General features: G+C 50.6%; 1 protein-coding gene across 1 annotated transcript; it reads right to left on the minus strand.

Annotated features, from left to right (window-relative positions):
- Positions 1-441: 441 nt before the first annotated feature.
- On the minus strand, positions 442-19,115 carry Lztr1 (leucine zipper like transcription regulator 1). The gene is made up of 21 exons (XM_027413185.2): positions 18,585-19,115; positions 18,176-18,238; positions 15,694-15,750; positions 12,462-12,541; positions 12,052-12,160; positions 10,516-10,599; positions 9,219-9,276; positions 8,234-8,373; positions 7,140-7,341; positions 6,735-6,890; positions 6,257-6,367; positions 5,218-5,310; positions 4,988-5,083; positions 4,740-4,905; positions 4,366-4,535; positions 4,064-4,220; positions 3,304-3,430; positions 3,068-3,217; positions 2,198-2,303; positions 2,039-2,119; positions 442-1,856 (listed from the first exon to the last, which is right to left on the minus strand). Exons 1-21 carry the CDS (start codon positions 18,782-18,784, stop codon positions 1,740-1,742), a joined length of 2,523 nt encoding a protein of 840 aa, XP_027268986.1. The 5' UTR covers positions 18,785-19,115; the 3' UTR covers positions 442-1,739.
- Positions 19,116-19,121: the final 6 nt, after the last annotated feature.

A 19,121-nucleotide genomic window follows, 5' to 3' on the forward strand; every position in this document is an offset into this window, starting at 1 on the left:
TCCAGGCTGGTGTTATTGAAGCCACAGATGACATTGAACTCCTGATTCTCCTTGTACCTTCTGAGTAGAGTGATGGGCATGTGCCATCATACCCACTGTCAGACTGGGTACCTATGTAGAGGCACAACAAGCTTCTGCCCACAGGCCTCATCCGTTTGACCAGTCCCTTGAACTGCTCACTCATGGCCCCATTTAGAGAGCCTCAAAACCAACATAGAGTGCTACACTTGTCAAGTTGTAAGACCACACCTAGAGAATAGTCCTTTAGATACAGCATTCAGGTCCTGGCCTTAGTACTATGTTCATCTTGAGAATCTAGACTTCTTACTATAGCTGTGTCCATGGTAAACATAAGCACATGGCCTCTCCCTACTGCTCTTTGGCCACATAGTTTAAGCACAGTTGAGTTTCTGGCTGAGTTTGTACACAAAGTTCTGAAAGTTTTCTTTTTGAAACCCTGGGTGAATATTTTTATTCATATCCTGTGTAGAGGAGATAATTGAAGGTCCAGTTACAGGGGTCAGCATGAAGCAAGATTTGCAGACCAAAGTCCCCCCACACACACACAAAAAAAAAGAGGCTTGGAATAGCTCACCACCTTGGGGGAATGGCTATGACATAGCACAGCTGACTCACATCAAGCCTGCCTGGCTGCCCACCATGGGCTGGCACCCTCCACTCAGCTAAACTGCTGCTTGAGCTCAGTACTTCATCTTATAAACCAAACCACTTCCTGGTCATCTGTTGGGACTGCCTGCCATCCTGGGCACTTTTCTACCTAGAGCCCCACAGCATGGGGTGAATGGAACACAGGAGGAAAATGTGTTCTAAGGCCAGGAAGAGTCAAGCATTTCTCCAAAATGAGTTCTGTCTTCCTAGGACAGAGTAGGTTCCTGTACTCAGAAAGGGCCCACTGTGCTACACTGGATGTAGGCTCTGACACCCTGAAATCAGGTAACTAGGATGGATGCTCGGAAAGTCTCCTAGGAGATATCCCAGATATGCAATCTTCTCTCCCTTGTGACTGACACCATGTGTTGACACGGGCAGATGTGCTAAGCCCACATCTGGGGAATCTCCTAAAGCCATGGAACTGCCTGCCATGTGCTTCAGGAGGGCAGACTAGAGGTGGCCACTATGCCAGCCAAGTGTGTACACAGCATTGCCACAGCTTTAAAGGAGGCATGTCCGTGACAGAACACAAGAGCTGTGTGTGTCTCTGCTGACTCCTCCCTGGCCCAGGTATGCACACGGGGTGGACTGGAACATGCAGCCTGTCTGGGAGGCTAAGCTACACTTGCTGCCCTGTGAGCTGGGAGCAAAATCTCCAAAGTTCATGTCTAGAATCAGACACTTCACTGATCCCCATTCTTAAATTCTGGGTTAGGAGTGGAATACAGCCTATTGGTAGAGTAACTTGACAAGCCCTGATCTCCTGACAATAGGATTCTATACCTGGATCCACAACACACTGGGAACACAAGCCACACTCATCTACCACTGAGCAGTGTCCCTGAGCCTTGGTCTCCTTGGAAGAGGTGCCAGCTGGAAAGGGAGTCTGCTTCACTTCCATTCCCTATGGGGCCTGTGTCCGAAATGAAGCCCAGCCTTTAGGAGTTCCTGTACACCTCTGCCCAGTAGAAGCTGGGGACCACAGGTCTGATCACATTGTAGGTGGAGAGTGGCCAATCGGTTGAGTATCATCACTCTCCAAACAGGTAGAGTCCTCACAAAGATCCTCAGATGTCGGCACCCAGCTCTGCACACTGCTTGTCAGAAATGTGGGAGGCCAGGGAGTCTATGATGTCCAGCAGCAGCTGCTGGCTCAGCAACCGCAGTGTGGGCAGCTTAGAGACCTGCACAGATGACCAAAACTAGATGAAACCAGACTCCCAGGAGGACCAGCAAGGGCAGCTAAGTCCTCTTGGGGCCCAGCCTGCTTAGGCCTTGGCTGTCTGAGGACAGTGGGCAATGGCCAAGAGATGCCCAGGCCTGCTGGGGAGGGCTGGGACCAAGAGCCCTGGGGCCAGAGCCTGACCTTGGTGAACTGGTGCACAATGATGTGCAAGCAGTGCCGCTTCATGTCCAGTGCCTGTGTCTTGTCAGCCGCCTCCAGAATCTGCAATGGCAGGGACAATGAGGCCGTGCCTCGGCTCACCACAGATGAAGGGGTGGCGGGAAGGCACTGAGGCACTACCTGTAGCACATTCTGCACCGTTACATTCATCTCCAGGTTCTGCTTACAGTATGCCTGCAGTCGGTTGTTGTAGAAGCCGTAGTAGTAGGGGGCTGCAAACAGGTAGCTGGGCACAAGTTAAGGAGCTGCCAAGTCAGAGGACACATATTCACTTGCATCCACCCATCCTGCCACATCCCTAGTCCTCCTGGAGAGGGTACTGCTGGAACTACACAAACCTCAGAAGCCAGAACTCCAGTTTGCACCCCAGTTGGCTTGCTCTCTAAACTGGTTCTGAACCATTTCAAGCTCAAAGGCCCCATTCAAGATTCAAAGAAAACCTGAATCCTCATTTCCATGTGCACATTCACAGAACTCTTCCAAGCCTTCTCTGGCCCCATCAGACGTCCTTGCACCTCAGGTTCAAACACTTCTGACAGAACGCACAAAGAATCCCTTTGTCACTGGGCGTTGGTGGCTCACGCCTTTAATCCCAGCACTTGGGAGGCAGAGGCAGGCGGATCTCTGTGAGTTCGAGACCAGCCTGGTCTACAAGAGCTAGTTCCAGGACAGCCTCCAAAGCCACAGAGAAACCCTGTCTCGACCAAAAAAAAAAAAAGAATCCCTTTGTCTACTCACCTGTTTGTTAAACAGTGATAGCCCCACTTGTCCCAGGCATTTATAAAGGTCAAGACTCAACTGTGCTAGTTGCAAAGTGGCCCCTCCAGCTGCCCACCTGCTTGGAGTCTTTGGAGACCAGTAGGCCCAGCACCAGCACTGGACACCCTAGAATTATGTACCAAGCTGAGATCACCCAGCCAACCAAACATGTCTGAGGGATGTGAGGACTTCCCAGTAGTGACCCAGGAGCACCAGCAGGTAAAAGGATGCAGTGAGTCCTCAGGCGGCATGTTGACCTCGCCATAGTAGATGTAACGTAGCATGGACTCAAAGGCCTGTCTGCTGGGCACCATCTCCCCAATAGAGATGTTCACCTGCCCATCTTCTGGCATGAATGAACGGAACATGGCCTCAAAATAGCTGCAAACAAGGAGGTAGATCCTAGCACTCAGGAGAAGAAAGCATCAGGGCTCTGCCCTTCCCTCCCTCATACATCCTCAACACACCTAGAACGGGCAGCTAGGATGGCTTTGTGGGCTGGTCGTGGGTGGCCATCTAGCAGCAATGTGATGTCACAGAAATCCGAGCCTGCCCCCTCCAGGTATGCCTTCATGTCCTGGATCAAAGATGTGCCTGGGGGTGTAGAAGGACCTTGAGGAGACTCCCACCTCCACCCTGAATGGATAGGCTACCTTTGTTTTCTGGCCCAATAAGCACTGCCTCTCTGCAGTGACCATGTTGCTTTGCTGCTCAGTTTCCCCAAGCTAAAAGTGCCAGTCTTTCCTTCCCTCAGCCCTCAGGTCCCCTGGAAACTGCAGTCCTTGTTCTGGCCCTCAGGGATGCTGCACCAATACACAGTTTTCCACCATGTGCCCTAATGCCTAGCTCCCAGCCTCATGCTGGACTCCCCTCCGGGCTCATCTTTTGGACTCTTATGCCAGTGGCAGGGGCTAGTACAAGCCCCAAGAGGAAGTGAAGGTGCTATCAAACTTCTCCTCTGGGTAGGATGAGAAGTATTAGATGATATGTAGCTGATATCACTTGATGCCAGTTCTGACCAGCCAACTAGAGAAGGCACAGGTCACCCCAGGGGTGGGTATCCAGGCTCACTGGCACACAGCTAGCTGTTGAAAGCCTCTATGAATTCTTTGAGACTGTCTCTGTCCCTCCCAGCCTTTGTGCCTGGGAGCACCTGGTGGGTCACAGAGCCACCTTACTCCAAGAGCCTGGCAGGTAGGTAGTTCTTAAGTTCCCTACATTCCCTACCAATGTCCACAGGTTGATCCGAGGGTGCTCGAGGGGGCGGCTGCTGCTTCCGACGAACGATCTCTACAATCAGAGGGGATGAGAGGCGCTCAAATTCCTTCATCATGATCACCTGATTGAAGTGGGACTCCTTCACTATGAAGTTCAGGCAGTGCTCCTGGGACAGACAGGCACAGCACATAGAAATCAGGTCAGGCTGTGCGCAGAGCTTGCAGTGAGGAGCAAGGGAACACACCGCACCCCACCCAGGAAGGCTTGGGCTGGTAGGCATTCCCAGCTGCTAAGCTAACCCCAACTTGTACCTTGAGTTGGCCCAGTTGTAGCCTGGCAGCGCTCTCACATACAACCAGTACATTTTGCAGATCCACAGAGGCTTCAATGTACTGCCGACACAACTGCTCAAGGCGACACAGCTGGAAGCTCAGCGCCAACTTGTATACATCCATGATGAGTAGCACGTCCTCTACATGGCCTGTACCAAAAAGCCCTTGAGCCTAGGGTCCGGGGGAAAGGAGGGCCCAAAACAGGGCCCAGAGCTCCCTCCATGAACAAGAACTGCATGCCAACTGACTATGGCTTGTACCTTGGGCACATCTGTAACAGACCTAGCAGCACCACCTCTGGCTCTGTTGCCCATTCCCCACTCTGGTCCATACCACCCATACCCGAGGCAGACCTTTCCGTGGATACTTGATCTTGTCTGTGTAGAGAAACTGCATGAGCACCTCGAATGGCCGGGCCTCAGCCTCACGAATGGCTACACGTAACAGGGGTGGCCGTGCCCTGCCCACAGCTGAACCAGGGGCCTCCCTGGGAGCTAGGGCCCCATCCTCCTCCAGCTTCTGTTGGGAAAAGGGAGCTCAGGGCACCCCAGTTAGACAGTGGGCAAAGCTTCCCAGTCGTGGGGGCTAAAGGAGACCTTACCTGAGCCAGCCACTCTTGAGCCTGCAAGATCTTCCTACGAAGCCAGCGGCTTCGTGCAGTGACAATGGCAACATGGCCCTGCACACACTCTTCCTTCTGCATAAAGAACAATTGGTATGTGGGTGAAAGCACAGGACCCCTGCCCCAGGGGACAGAAGCCAGCCGGCCAGGGCAAAGCTCCACTCAGCAGATAGAGTAGTAGGTGAGGCTGGCATAGGTCAGTCACCTACCTCACCAAGCACAAACTCCACATCACAGAACTGGCGGCCCTCCCATAGGCGCCCATAGTCTTCATGCAGTGTGCACTTAGGGTAGCAAGAAAACTGCAGAGGGATAATCAATGAGCAATCAACAAGCCATCCTGAGACCAGCCAGCCATGGGACCCTCAGACCAGGGTCAGGTGAGCCTGGGCCATGACTAAGAAGGCCTCCTATTTCTTCTATTTTTTTTTCTACCTACCTACCTACCTACCTACCTATCTATCTATCTATCTATCTATCTATCTATCTATCTATCTATCTATCTATCATGTATACAGTGTTCTGTCTGCATGTATCTATCTATCTATCTATCTATCTATCTATCAATCATGTATACAGTGTTCTGTCTGCATGTATCCCTGCAGGCCTGAAGAGGGCATCAGATCTCATTACAGATCTCATGTGGTTGCTGGGAATTGAACTCAGGACCTCTGGAAGACCAGATAGTGTTCTTAACCACTGAGCCATCTCTCTAGCTTCCACTGTTTTTTTCTTGGACAAAGACTCCCAGGCTTTAGGCAGGCTGCACTGTAAAAACCTGGACCCGAGTAATCAAGCAACCCCGTCCCACCCCTCCCCACCACTGAAACAGATTTATCCATGTCTCCACTTACCAGGGACCCCTGTCCTAACAACCTGTTCCTTCAGGTTTGGGAAGGGGCTCCAAGGGAAGCTCCCACCAGCCTTCTCCAGCCTATGATTTCCCTGGAGATCCTGGCACAGAGCCCAGCGTGGCCCACTCCTTTGCTAGTTCTGTGTGCTTCCCGGATTCTCTTCTCTGAAGCTTGCCTCACTCTGCAGGAAGGCTCTCTTCCTCCTAGTGCCATCTCTGCATACCTGGACCTACAGCACCTCCAGTCCTCTCCACCAGACTCTCCAAGATACCGTCATCCCTCAGGCTTAGCTATCAATAGGGACCCTATCACAGCCCTAATCCCACCCACTGGCCTCAGTTGCATTCTGGGGACATCCACCCCAGCAGGCCTCACAGAACAATTAGCTACATACCTGGAACCTGTACATTTCTCCACTGCGAATGTTGTTGTCCACAGTGCCCCCAAAGATGTACATGGCATCAGAGATGACAGCGGCTGCATGGAAGAGCCTCCCACTGGGCAGCTGAGAAGGACAAGGAGACAGAGTAATGGGATGGGACAGATGCCAACTGTGGATCTGGCTGTGGCCAAGATAGTGTCACAGATCCATGTGGCCATGAAAGAGGAAAGGCCAAAGATCCCAGTCCCCTGGATAGAGGTTCCCTGGGTGCTCCTGTAGGTACAGAGGGAAGCTGGGACCCTGGAGTGAGGCAGAGGGCAGGACAGATTGTGCAGAAACCCAGGTTAACAGCATTTTTGGGCCAGTGAGCCACACTGACTAGAGGACCCCAGAGCCATGTGTTGCTCTTCCAGGAGCCCTGCTCTACACATCTATGAGAGTTCCTGCTTCAGAGGGCATTGGAATTTTAATAAGTGTCCTTGACACTCACCTCTGATGCCAGGTGGACAGGCTGCTTGGCTGAGGTGGTGCCAAAGTCTAAGCCAAACACATCTCTGGACTTCTTAAAGCTGCTCCGCTCCTCTGAGGTTAGGATTGATGCCTCTTCAGAAGAGGAAGCTCGCTCAGGCACCTCAGCCCCACCAACCTTGAGGAAACATGCAAGAAGGTAACAAGCCACCATCCCTTCCAGGGTTTGCTATGGGCTCCAGAGGGACAAGACATCAAGGAAGGCTGCGAAGGTGGCCAGGGCGCTTCCCAGAGATCTGCAGGGTAGCAGCACAATGTGACTGATGGAATGCAGGCATGCAAAGCTGAAGGATACAGGACTAGGGGCTGTAAAAGTTCTCAAGTTGCTCTTGGCTATATGGAACCAAGGAAACCCAGCAGGACTTACCTCACTGTCAGAGCTGGGCTGGACGACCTCCCAGGTCTGGAAGTCCACATCATAGCAATGCAGCTCATTGGGCAGTGTATTGTCTGCCGCACCCCCAAACACATAGAGATGTCGGTCAAAGGCCACCATGGTGTGTCCATAGCGCCGCTGTGGCGGTGGTGGGGAGCCCCGGAGCAGGTGCTCAGTAGGGATGCGCGTCCACCTGGGGCCATGACCATGAACCAGAACTGGGGTGGGGACTTTGCTCTCACACACACTCCCCAAAAGGCTCTCCTATGAAGTTCCCCTAAAGTCCTTGTGCTGCCAGCCCATGGTCTAAACGGAAGGCACAGGCCTGTGTGTGTAGCATCTCTTGCTCTGTTTAGGTCAGGTATTGGCCCTACTCAACTCCATGCAACCCACCATGGAGCTCTACCCAAGCTCCCTCTCCTCCTGCCACCATAGAGCAGACAGCAGGGACAGGGCAAAGCTTCTGCTAGTCTTCTCTGGGAATGGAGCTATACAGACCTGTGTTGTCATAATTGTTCTCACTGCCCCATCAGGAGAGTCTGCACCTAGAGGATGCCTGCCCAGGCACTAACGCTCCTCCAAACTTCTACCCTCCAAGGGCTCCTAGGCCTTTCCAACAAATCCCTTTTTCTGCTAAGTTATCTAAGGAACCAAACATGCAGGCTAATTCCACATCTGCCCCAGTACTCAACAAGATTCCCTCCACCTAGGAGTCCCCTCCCAAGCCCTATTCCTCTGCTACTTCCGGTGCCACAGGCTAGCCCCATCACAGAGTCCTAAGGCTAGCCAGCAGCCCCTGTCTTCTGCTACCCCATGAGATTAATGCTGGCCACATTTGTTACTGGTGTCAATGAACAAGCCATACACAGTGCAACGGTTATCTGACTCGGGCCAGCTGTGGGACCCTGACTCAGGCTATAGACCTTGCTGAGCTACAGCCATACCTCAAGGGCCTTATGAGGGTGTCAAAAACCCATACTCCAGGCTGAGTGCTCCTGCTATATGTGGGAACTAGGGGAGATCACAACAGTTACCAGACACAGGATTGAGCTTTATCTGCATCACTCAAAACCCAGGGAACTCACGTCTTATCCTTGAATTCGAACTGGAAGAGGTTGTTGGTTATCTTGGCTCCACTCTGCCCTGAGAACACGAACATCTTATCCCGGCACACAGCCACAGGGAAGTTGCAGCAGGATGGGGGGATCTCCCCACTCTGGGCTACCTGCAATAGGGGTACGGTTCAGCCAGGGCCTCACAGGCCTGGAGCTACACTGTCCTACACTTTGAAGCAAATAAATGTAAATAGGTTACAGCCTCATCACACCTACTCACACGGGCCCAGTTCTGATCAGATGTGGCTAAAATTGTGAAGTTCATTTGGAGCTAAGAATGTAATTTCTACAAGAGAAATAAAGCTCCAGGGGAGCTTTATAAACAAAATGTTGCCTTTGCTGTGTTCACATGAGAGTGGACGGGAACAAATCACATCTGACACATGTGGCACGTTGCCTATCAAACTTGGAGCTTTTTCCTTCCTCTGACTCCACTTTGCTTCTAGGGATCAAAGCCAGGAATGTGTACATGCTGTGCTACCATGAACTCCAGCCTCAGCTCCAAAGCCTTTTATTATTTATTCAATTCATTCCTTTTGGAGACAGGATCTCTCTGTGAAGCTCTCTACATAGCCCAGGCTGACCCCACACTCACGCTGTAGCTGAGGATCACCATGAATTTCTGACCCATCTCCCAAGTGCTGGGGTTACAGGCATGCACCTCCACACCCAGGTTATTTGTGTCTGGGGATCAAATGCTCGCTTTGTGCATGCTACATTACCAACTAAACTATATCCACTTGGAGTTTCTAGTTAATACTGGAGTTGGGCTGGCAGAAGGGTAAAGGAGACAAAGAGGTGGGCCTTGGTGAGGGGAAGAAGGCAGACTGTTATATGCCACCCTAGCACCTCTCACCCGTATACCAGCTTCCGTTATCCCTCACCTCTGGATGCTGCAACCCGGTCCCCAGTGCCCCTGACTTCCCACCTGCATCATGCTCCCTGCACCCCTCACCTCCTCCCAGCATGTGAGCTCTCGGTCCTGGAGGCCAATTGTCCACATGTCGTTCAACCTGCATCAGGATGGAGGAGTCAGGATCCTTTGGCCCTGAGCCTGGCTGGGAGGGAGAGCTCCAGGGAAGAACCACTTGCCACGTGTGTCAGGAGACAACTGTGCCATCTTTCTTATAAGAAACAGGAACTTCCGGGGAAGATCTACATCAAATCCCAGCACACAGCCTCTAACAGCTCTCACTTCCTGCTGGCTCTCTGACCAGCCAAAACAGAAGTAGATTTATACATAACATCTGGGGTTATGGGACAGAGCCAGATACGTGGGGCAGGGAAAAGACGATGTGTCCCATAAAGCCTGCTGCTCCACTGTGCCGATACTGGTTTCTGCACCGCTGCAGTTAAAATGAGCATGCACTGTTTGGTTACCAGACAAATACAATAAAACAACTTTCTTTTTTCTTTTTTTAAATACTTTTGGATATATTTATTTATTATGTATGCAGTGTTCTGTCCTATATGTATTCCTGCAGGCCAGAAGAGGGCACCAGATCTCATTACAGATGGTTGTGAGCCACCATGTGTTTGCTGGGAATTGAACACCTGGCCTCTGGAAGAACAGCCAGTGTTCTTAACCTCTGAGCCATCTCTCCAGGCCCAAAACAACTTTCTAAAACAAGGAGGAAGCCTGGTGTGGAGGCCCCCACCTTTAATCTCAGCATTCAGGAAGCAGAGGCAGGAGGAGCTCTGTGAGTTCCAGGCTAGCCAGATCTACACAGAGGGCTTCAGGACAGCCAGGGCTAGAGAGAGAACTTGTCTTTTTGTTGTTGTTGTTTTGAGGACAGGGTTTCTCTGTGTAGCTTTGGAGGCAATCCTGGCATTTGCTCTATAGGCCAGGCTGGCCTCGAACTCACATAGATCTGCCTGTCTCTGCCTCCTGAGTTCTGGGATGTGCCACTACCACCCAGCTGAGACCATGTCTTAAAACAAAAGCAAAATATAAAACAATAAATAAAGAGGAAACTGTAACACAGGGAGGAACACAGGGCTGGCTTTAAGCTGAGATGCTTCTGGCCTCCAGGCCCCTGTAGTTCCAAATCTCCTCATCTGAGGAAGTCCAGGGATCACAGACTTGGCTAGGAGGTCCGTCCATTCAGAAGCCTCACCTCCATACCCCTCTCCTGAGAGACTCAAAACCCAGCAGGGCAACTTACCCCAGCCTGAGCACTCAGGTGCCAAGAGAGCTTATTCTGCCCCTGAGGACATGCACAGGTAGGGTACATGGCCAGCTACTTGCCTACCTGGCATTGCCATCATAGCCAGCAAAGATCCAGAGCTTGTCACTGTACACTGTGGCCCCATGGGCTGATCTGGCAACTGGCAACCTAGAACATAAGGAAAAACATGAGGAGGGGCTGGAAAGAAGGCTCAGCACTGAAGAAAACTCACTTTTCTTCAAGAGGCCCAGGTTCAATTCCTAGCACTCACAACCACCCCCTGGAACTTCAATCCCACTTCTGGTCTCCTCAGGCACCAGACATGCATGTGTTACAGACATATATGTCAGGAAAATACACCCACACACACACACACACACACACACACACACACACACACACACACACACACACACACGAGGAAAGGTCATCGGAACATCCTGAAGCAAGGGCTCTGTGTATTCAGCAGCTAGGGCCACAACGGCCTGACACTGGAGCTCAGAGGGCAGTGCTGGGGCACTAGATGCAAACAATAGCACAAGAGGTCTGAACAGCAGATGTGTAAAATATTCAGATGATAAAACCAGGCATGATGGCATGTGTCTGTAAATCCTGGCACTAGGAGATGAAAGGAGGAAGGTCAGAACTTCAAGACCAGCCCGAGGTCAGTGGGACTGTGAGACCCTGATTCAAAACAAACAACGAAAAACACAAAGGCAAAACCAAAACCCCTCCTAAGGGGTGGGGATGTGGCTCAGTTTGTAGGTTGCTTTTCCAGCATACACGAAACCCTGGGTTTGAGTCCCAACACCACAAAACCAGGTATGGTGAGTACACTTGTAACCCTAGCACTCAGGGGCCAGAGACAGGAGGACCAGATGTTCAGGGCCTTCCTCAGCTACACAGCAGGTTCAGAGCCAGCCTAGCCTCATTAGAGCCTGTCGCAAAGAAGGAGAAAGTCAGATACAGACCTTGGAGTATAGCTCAATGACAGAGAGCTTGCCTAGTATGAGGCCCTGAGTTCCATCCCCAGTGCTGAGAAAAAATAAATAAAACAAAATACAACCAAAAGAAATTTTGAGGGGGCTGGAGAGATGGTTCAGAGATTAAGAGCAATGGCTGCTCTTCCAAAGGTCCTTAGTTCAATTCCCAGCAACCACATGGTGGCTCACAACCATCTGTAATGAGATCTGGTGCCCTCTTCTGGCACCAGATACATGCCAGCAGAAGACTGCATACATAATAAATAAAAATAAAAAGTCAGAGTCCTCTTTTAAATTAAAAAAAAAAAAAAAGGAATTCTGTGGTCCACATAGGCCCAGCACCTTCCCAGCTGCTCTTAAAATAGTGAAGGGTGTACTCACAGATCAGCCCACCCAGTTCCTGAGAAAGAAGGGGTGTACACCTGGGATTGGGCTGAGGCAATGCCTGAGCACAGCTCGCAGCTTCCAGCCTGCTGCAAATGTCCTGTCTAGCCCTGCCACATGGGACTCAGCAGTGATGAAAACTAAGCAGCTAAAGTCTCCCAGCCACAGGCTCCCCATCTGAAAAGTGGCAGGAAGCACATCCCAGGCTTAAGTCCACTCTCTTCTTGTGAAAGTTCTCTGCAAAACCACTTACCGCCCTTCAACTTTCCACTCTGTCCACTGGCCAGTTGCAAACTTGTATTCAAAGAGGTCATTTTTATTCTTCAAGTTAGAATTGGAATAAATATCTCCAGTATAGCCCCCTGGGTGAAGAGAATGAAAGCAAAGTGTTACATCTGGGGTACTATTTGGTATTTAAGTGTGGGGGTCCTAGTTAACATGTACAAACCTCTAGCAACAACCCCTAGCCCACCCAAATTACCTCTGCACTGGGATGCAGGGACAGGCACATTGATGTTTCTTGCCCTAGCCATCAGAGGACACACCCAGTCCCATGAGCTAGGGACACTAGGAAAATCAGTTAGTGGGGTAAGAGAACCCTGACCCAACAGAGCTCAGAGAGCCTCATGGAGGGTGAGGGGGTGGGAGGGCAAGGCTGCTTACCAAAGACGAACATGCTGCTCCCGTAGACAACAGCTGAGTGGTGGTAACGGGGAGCTGGTGGGGTGCCAGTGGTAAAGGCTCTGGGAGAGGCACAGGGTGAAGTCAGTGAGGGGTCAGCCAGGCAATCCAAGCCCCATCGCCCTTGAGACCCCCAAAACTTTGTTTTCCTTTCCTCCCTCCCTCTCTTCTACCCTATCCTCCCTTCTCCTTTCCTTTTCAAGTTATGTTGTTGCTGTAAGTGGTCCAGGCTGGCAGGTAACTCACTATGCTATGGAGTCCAGGTTAGCCTCAACTTTATCCTCCTCCTTCCTCAGTCTCCTGAATACTGGGGTTAGGGAGAGGCATCACCATGACAGGTTCTCACTGTGGTGCCCAAGCTGGCCTCTAATTTATGGTTCAAGCAGTCTTTCACCTCAGCCACCCAAAGAGATGAGAGAAGAGATGTACACCAGAGCGTCAGCTTTGCTTTACTTCTGTATTGGATGTCGTTCTCCCGTAGAACCATTTAAAACATCAGTAGCCAGGGGAAACCAAAATAACAGGCATTAAATTCTTGCATATCCTGCCTGGAAGGAGGCCCTGGCTCCAAAACACCAAGCTTCTTGGGATTTTTTTTTTCTAAGACAGGGTTTCACTATGTAGCCCAGGCTGGCCTCAAATAGAGATCCACCTGCCTCTGCCTCCCAGGTGCTGGGACTAAAAAGCCACCATGCCTGACTTTTTTCCCTTTAAATAGGGTCTTACTAGGTAGTCTTGGCTGGCCTAGAAGTCACTGTGTAGACTGGTCTCAATTCAAGGAGATCTGCTTGTGTGCTAGGAGTAAACTTGTGAGCCACCAGTGATGCCAGGCTGAGGGCCTTTATTTATTTATTTATGAATCATTTGGAAGATATTTTACAATTTGTTTCTTTAAGTAAGCAACAGATTTTGACTTGGTTGGGCATGCACCACTATGCTCAGCTTAAGCCATGTATTTTTGCTTGTTTTTTGAGAGAGTCTTGCTATGTTACAAAGGCTGGTCTCAGATTTGCCTGCTTGCCTACCAAAGACTACAATGTTAACTGTATGCCACCATCACACCTGGCTATATGTGAATTATTTGCAGTGTCGAGTGATGACCAAGGAATATGTGCTAAGCAAGCACTGTTACCACTGAACTACATTCCTAGATTTTTTTTTTTTTTAAGCTGGGTTCTGAACTCAGGCTGCCCTTGAACTTATGATCTTTCTGCCTCAACCTTCTGACTGCTGGTATTACAGCTGTATGCCACCAAGTTCACCTTTCTTCAGCAACTTGTAATTACAGTCACAAAGTCTTCAAAGTGATTTTCATTTTTTTCACTGTGTGTGTGTGTGTGTGTGCGTGCGCGCGCGCCCTCGTACACGCCACAGTACACACAAGGAGGTGAGAGACAGCTTTGTAAAGCAGCTATCTCCTCCACCTTTACTTAATTCTGAGGATTGAACTCAGCTCACCTAGCTTGCACAGCAGGTGCCTTTATCTGGTGGGCAAGTCACTGGCCAGTCAAAGGATTTTTAAAATTAAGAGAGAACCAGATCCGGAAATGGAGTTCAGTTAGTTTAGTGCTTGCCTTGTCTGTACTAAGCTTGCAGCAGCCTGCTCAGCCAAAGTTCTGAATTAGATGCCTAATATTGCATAAACCAGACATGGGAGTGAATGTCTGTAACCCCTGTACTCAGGTGTAGATATAAGTGGGTAAGAGGTCAGGTCGTCCTTACCTGCATAGCAAGTTTGAGACCCTGTCTCAAAAAAAAAAAAAAAAAAAAAGGCTAGGGATACAGTTCAGAGGTAGAGTGCTTGCCTGGCATGCACCAGTCCCTAGATTTTATATCCAGCACAGGAAAAAGGAAAGAATTGGTAGCAACTGCATTAAGATGAAGGCAAGCCTGGTCTACAACCTACACAGAGAAACCCTGTCTCAAAAAATAAAACAAACAAACAAAAGATCAAGTGTGAGAAAAACAATTTCTGTTGCTATGTCAGTGTTACCAGGCAGTGGGTGGGGTCCTAGTTGATTGTGAGGTTTTGTTGTTTTTGCTTGTTTGTTTTTGTCAACTTGTGTCAAGTTGTAGATTATCTACAACTTGGGAAAAATAGGGAAACACAACTGAGAAGATGTCTCCATAATATCAGGCAGTAGGCAAGCCGATGTGGCATTTTCTTAATTAGTGATTGATGTGGAAGGCCCCAGCTCATTGTAGGTGGTCCCACGCCTGGGCTGGTGGTCCTGGGTGGTATAAGAAGGCAGGCTGAGTAAGCCATGAGAAGCAAGCCAGTAAGCAGCACCCTCCATGGCCTCTGCTTCAGCTGCTGCCTCCAGTTATCTGCCTTGAGTTCCTGCCCTGACTTCTTTGAGTGTGGACTGTGACATGGCCATGTAAGCTGAGATAAACTCTTTCCTCCTGGAGTTGCTTTTGGCCACGGTGTTCCAGCACAGCAATAGAAACCCCAAGGCAGTGCATGATGCCAAATGAAGCTGCCCTGCCTGGCTGAGTGTCCAGGGCAGTCACAAAAATCTCCAGAGCCCTGCATCCTCCTCTTTCAAAACAGACCCCAACCCAGAAGGCCGCTGGGGACCAAGGGGATGTCCTCCAGACCACCACGAGGTGCTGTGTAGCACTGTGCTCCTGTGTGAGCAGATGATGGAGCTAGCAAGTCCAGTCAACCCCCACCCTCCACTCTAAGCTGCTCCCAGACAGGGACTGCTGCAGGAAACACAATATGTGGCACCCAGAGAGCAGGTAGCCCTTGTACAAGGCCACACAGCTGAGAATGGTTCGCAGGGTTTGCATGCTGCTTAATGCCTATGTGGGGTCTACTGGCAGGCAACTAGTCCTATGAGACAATGGTGGGACAGGAGGCCCTGCTGCCAGCCTGGAGGTGGCACTCTGGGAAAACTAGCTGAGACCTGCCCATGCCCTGTCTGAGATCAGACAGCAACTGCTGGCCTAGGAGAAATTCTGATGATTGAAGGTCCCTCCCAGGTCAGAGTCTAAATACCACCAAGTAGATCAGGCAGACCCCTTTGTTCACAGGATTTAGGATGATTCTCACAGAAAACTGCGAGAAGGAGGGAAGCCATCAAAGGCTGTCCTCTGTTACATTTCTCTCTGGCCCTCCACGATGAGCTGACCCTAACAACCAGTGGACCCAGCACTGTGCTGCTGCTTTCCAGGACGGGCAGGATCCTGGAGCCCAGGGGCCACCCACCTGCACCAGGAGCAGTCCTTCACATCAAATCGCAGGAGGTCGTTGAGCATCGTCTTTCTGAAAAGCAGAAAGAGAGAGGGTGACAGTAGCCAGGCTACTTTGTGGAGGTGTTACCTCACCAGGATCGTAGAGATGGGCAAGGGCATGTACCTAAGGGTAGGAGACAGCAGGAAGGGCTTGGCTCACAGGTCTCTGGACTTGTCCAGAGTCAGACAACCCATCAATGTCCAAAGGACAGAACTAGTGACTAGTGATATGGTCAACTAGGGCTCCCACACTGACAGAGCCAGCCTGATCCCCACCACCAGCAGCCCACTCAAGGCTGATATGAGAGCATGAACCAGCCCAGAGGCTGGAGTCATCACTCACACCTCACCCCAGTCTCCAGAATTCCTACTCCTACATTTAACCCTCCCAAGGCTGCACTACAATGAAATGCTGGCTCAAACATCAGTGGAGACCTGCATGCTTTCCCATCTCCCTGTCACCTGACATAACAACTGCATTAAAGAGAAATCCATTGTCCACTGGATTTCCACTGTCCTGCTTACATTACTGGCATGTTATCAACTCTTGTTAATGTGGAAAAAGAGCAGTGAACCAACAAGACCTCAAGCACCCCCTTCAGGCCAGGCCTTCGCAGGGCATCTCTGCCTTGCTCAGTCTGTGACGGTGGATACCCTCCCTGACTTCATTTTATGGGAGAGGAAGCATAGCCAAACAGCCAGGAAGGCAAAGCTTAGAGGCTGGGATCATGCTTTCCCTCATTTAATCCCCTACTTAAATGTAGGGGCATTTGTTAAAATAATGGGAGGCTACTGTTTTGAACTAAGTACCTATACTAGGCCCCCAAAGACAAACGCCTCATCAACTCAAGCATCAAGGATCAGATGGCCCCAAAACCTAAAAATTTTTCCCCAAAACCAGAGAGTGCAGTCTACCTGGATCTTCATGAGGAAATCCCTGTGGCGGCCCTGAAGAACTCTACCCGAACTGACCTGGCCCCACCTCAACCCCGGGTTTCCTTGCTCCTCCTGCTTTCCAATATGCAAAGTTGCTACTGCCTAGCAAGAACCCTTCTTCCCACTCTGTTGAATGGAGGCTTCCCTGGTTTATCTTAAGTCACAGGCAAGCAGATGCATAATTAAACTTTCTTTTGAAACTGCATACCAAAAACACTTCTGCTTTTCACCACACAGTTGTCTACCTGCTCCAGAAAATGCTAAGGACAGGGATCCTAAGTTCCCACCCACCACCCTATGCTGGACAGTGGTCTTTTGTAGTGTGGGGAATTCTTACTAAGGCTCATCCTCTAACTCACTAAACACGGACTATGACATCTGGGCACTGGTACAGAGAAGTGAGAAGAAAAATGCCTTGGGTAAGTGAATCAGTGTCAACACTTGCCTAATTGGGGGGTAGAGCAAATGGAGCTGGTAAGAGAGGGCACAAAGGCCTCATCCATAAGGAACATTAGAAAGGAAGCCACAAGAGTGTGTCAGGGAAGAAACAACAAATGCAAAGGGCTGGCTGAGAATCAGGAAAACACCATTGTACAGTAGACCTCATACACTCCTGTAAGGACTGAGCTCTACACAAAGAGGTGCCAGGATGTTACGGGGCTATGGGCTGAGGAGGAACATACTCTTGACTTGCAGTTGTAAATGGATCCCCAGCTGCTCTTGAGAAAGAACTATGGAGATGAGATGATGCCAGAAGACCATGGCCAAGTTTGCATGTTCTAATAGAATCCTGAAAACCTCACCTGCTCTAGATCAGCTACCACAGGTAGACTACAGGACCAAGGCTGTAGTCCCCTTGGTTCTGGGTCCGAGAAGAGGGAGTCATTTGCAAACATAACCTTAGCTTAACTTAACAAGTCTGTGTGTGGAGAAAAGTGCTCACCAGAACTGCAAGTCATTTCCAGGAAGAGTATTTTCCAGGAGGTTAAAGCAACACAGGGAAATCTCCACCAGAAGCAAGATATACACAGAATCAATAAAATTTATTTTGGAGGCAGTGAGATGGCTCAGCAAGTGAAGACACTTGCCACCAAGTCTTGCAACCTGGGTTCAATCCCTGGTACCCGAATGGTAGGAGAAAGATGACTCCTGCATGCACCCCCAACACACACATAAACAGATGTAAAAACAACAACAAAACATGTTCTCCATACTTTTGGTTACAAAGCAAGCAAGTGGGCAAAGCCTAGAGGGAAGTGTTGAGAAAGAAGAAAAGTGCCACACAGGGCTGTGTCTACTCATTCAAAACAGTATATTTCCATGTACTGCCATTTGAATGCTGGGGTGAGAAGGCTTTCCAGGCAGGATCTTCTCACCATAACCTGGGAACCAGGTACAAGGCACCTTATAGACAGGGAAACAGAGGTTCACAGGGCATAGCTCATGACTCCCTTCTTAGGCAATAGTCTGTCTCACTGTCATCGTCCACTGCCACCACTCCCATTAACAGGTAAACTCACCCGTTGTCTCCGCCAAACACATAGATGGCATCTTTATATGCCACGACTGTGTGCTTGCTGCGCCTAGAAAGAAAGAAGAGGTGAAGGGGCAGTGAGACTGGGACTCTCCAGGCTGCCACCATGGTGGCTGCCACATAAGTTTGGGTAAAGCCTCTCCACTGCCAAGATCTACAGAGATCTTCAATTCCATTAGATAGGAAGGACGCCTGACACACCGAGGACTCTTCAGACTCCCTACCCAAACTGGACCGTCTGGTACCCTGCTTAGGGTCACTACTGTGCGACTCCCTGGAAATCGACTACCTCCAGGACATCACACGGGGTGTTGCCCCTTAGAACCCATCCTGGGACCTCCTCGGCTCTCGTCGCCACTCCCATTGCCTTCAGGATCTCTTGTACACTGTCGTACCGGGCTCCTACAAATTCGTCGCAGGGCGGGAGGCGCCGCCAGCGATGCACTGTTTCGAAGGGTCCAAAGTTGAGCGTCAGGTACTCGACACTGTCTGAGCAGCTGTGGTCAAAGTCCACACTCGGAGCCACCTTGGAGCGCAAACCTCCTGCCAGGGCCCCGGGCCCGATCTGGGCCCCCGAGCCTCCAGGCCCAGCCATCCTTGGTTCAGGCTGGATGGGCCGCCCGGGTTGCAGGGCTCACGGCCACCGCCCGGGCCGAGCCAAGGGACCACATTTCCCGAAGAGCCCTGCGCCTACGGCGTAGCACGTCCGGCCAGCTTGCACGCTAGGTCCGCCTTCCCAACAAGCCTTGCGTTCTCCGCCACACGGCGGGCTGTCAAGGGTCTGTCAGCGGGATTCCTCACATTATCACGCAGTGCTTCCCATTCTGAAAGCTTTTCTGGCCGAGAATCGGCTCAGGTTTCCACTTTCGGGGAACGCCGTCTGATCAGACCAAGCCTTATAGTCGGTCTTTGTCATCGCCCGGAAGCCACCA

The sequence above is a fragment of the Cricetulus griseus genome, chromosome 4 (genome assembly GCF_003668045.3).
Source record: "Cricetulus griseus strain 17A/GY chromosome 4, alternate assembly CriGri-PICRH-1.0, whole genome shotgun sequence".
Taxonomy (NCBI): Eukaryota; Metazoa; Chordata; class Mammalia; order Rodentia; family Cricetidae; genus Cricetulus; species Cricetulus griseus.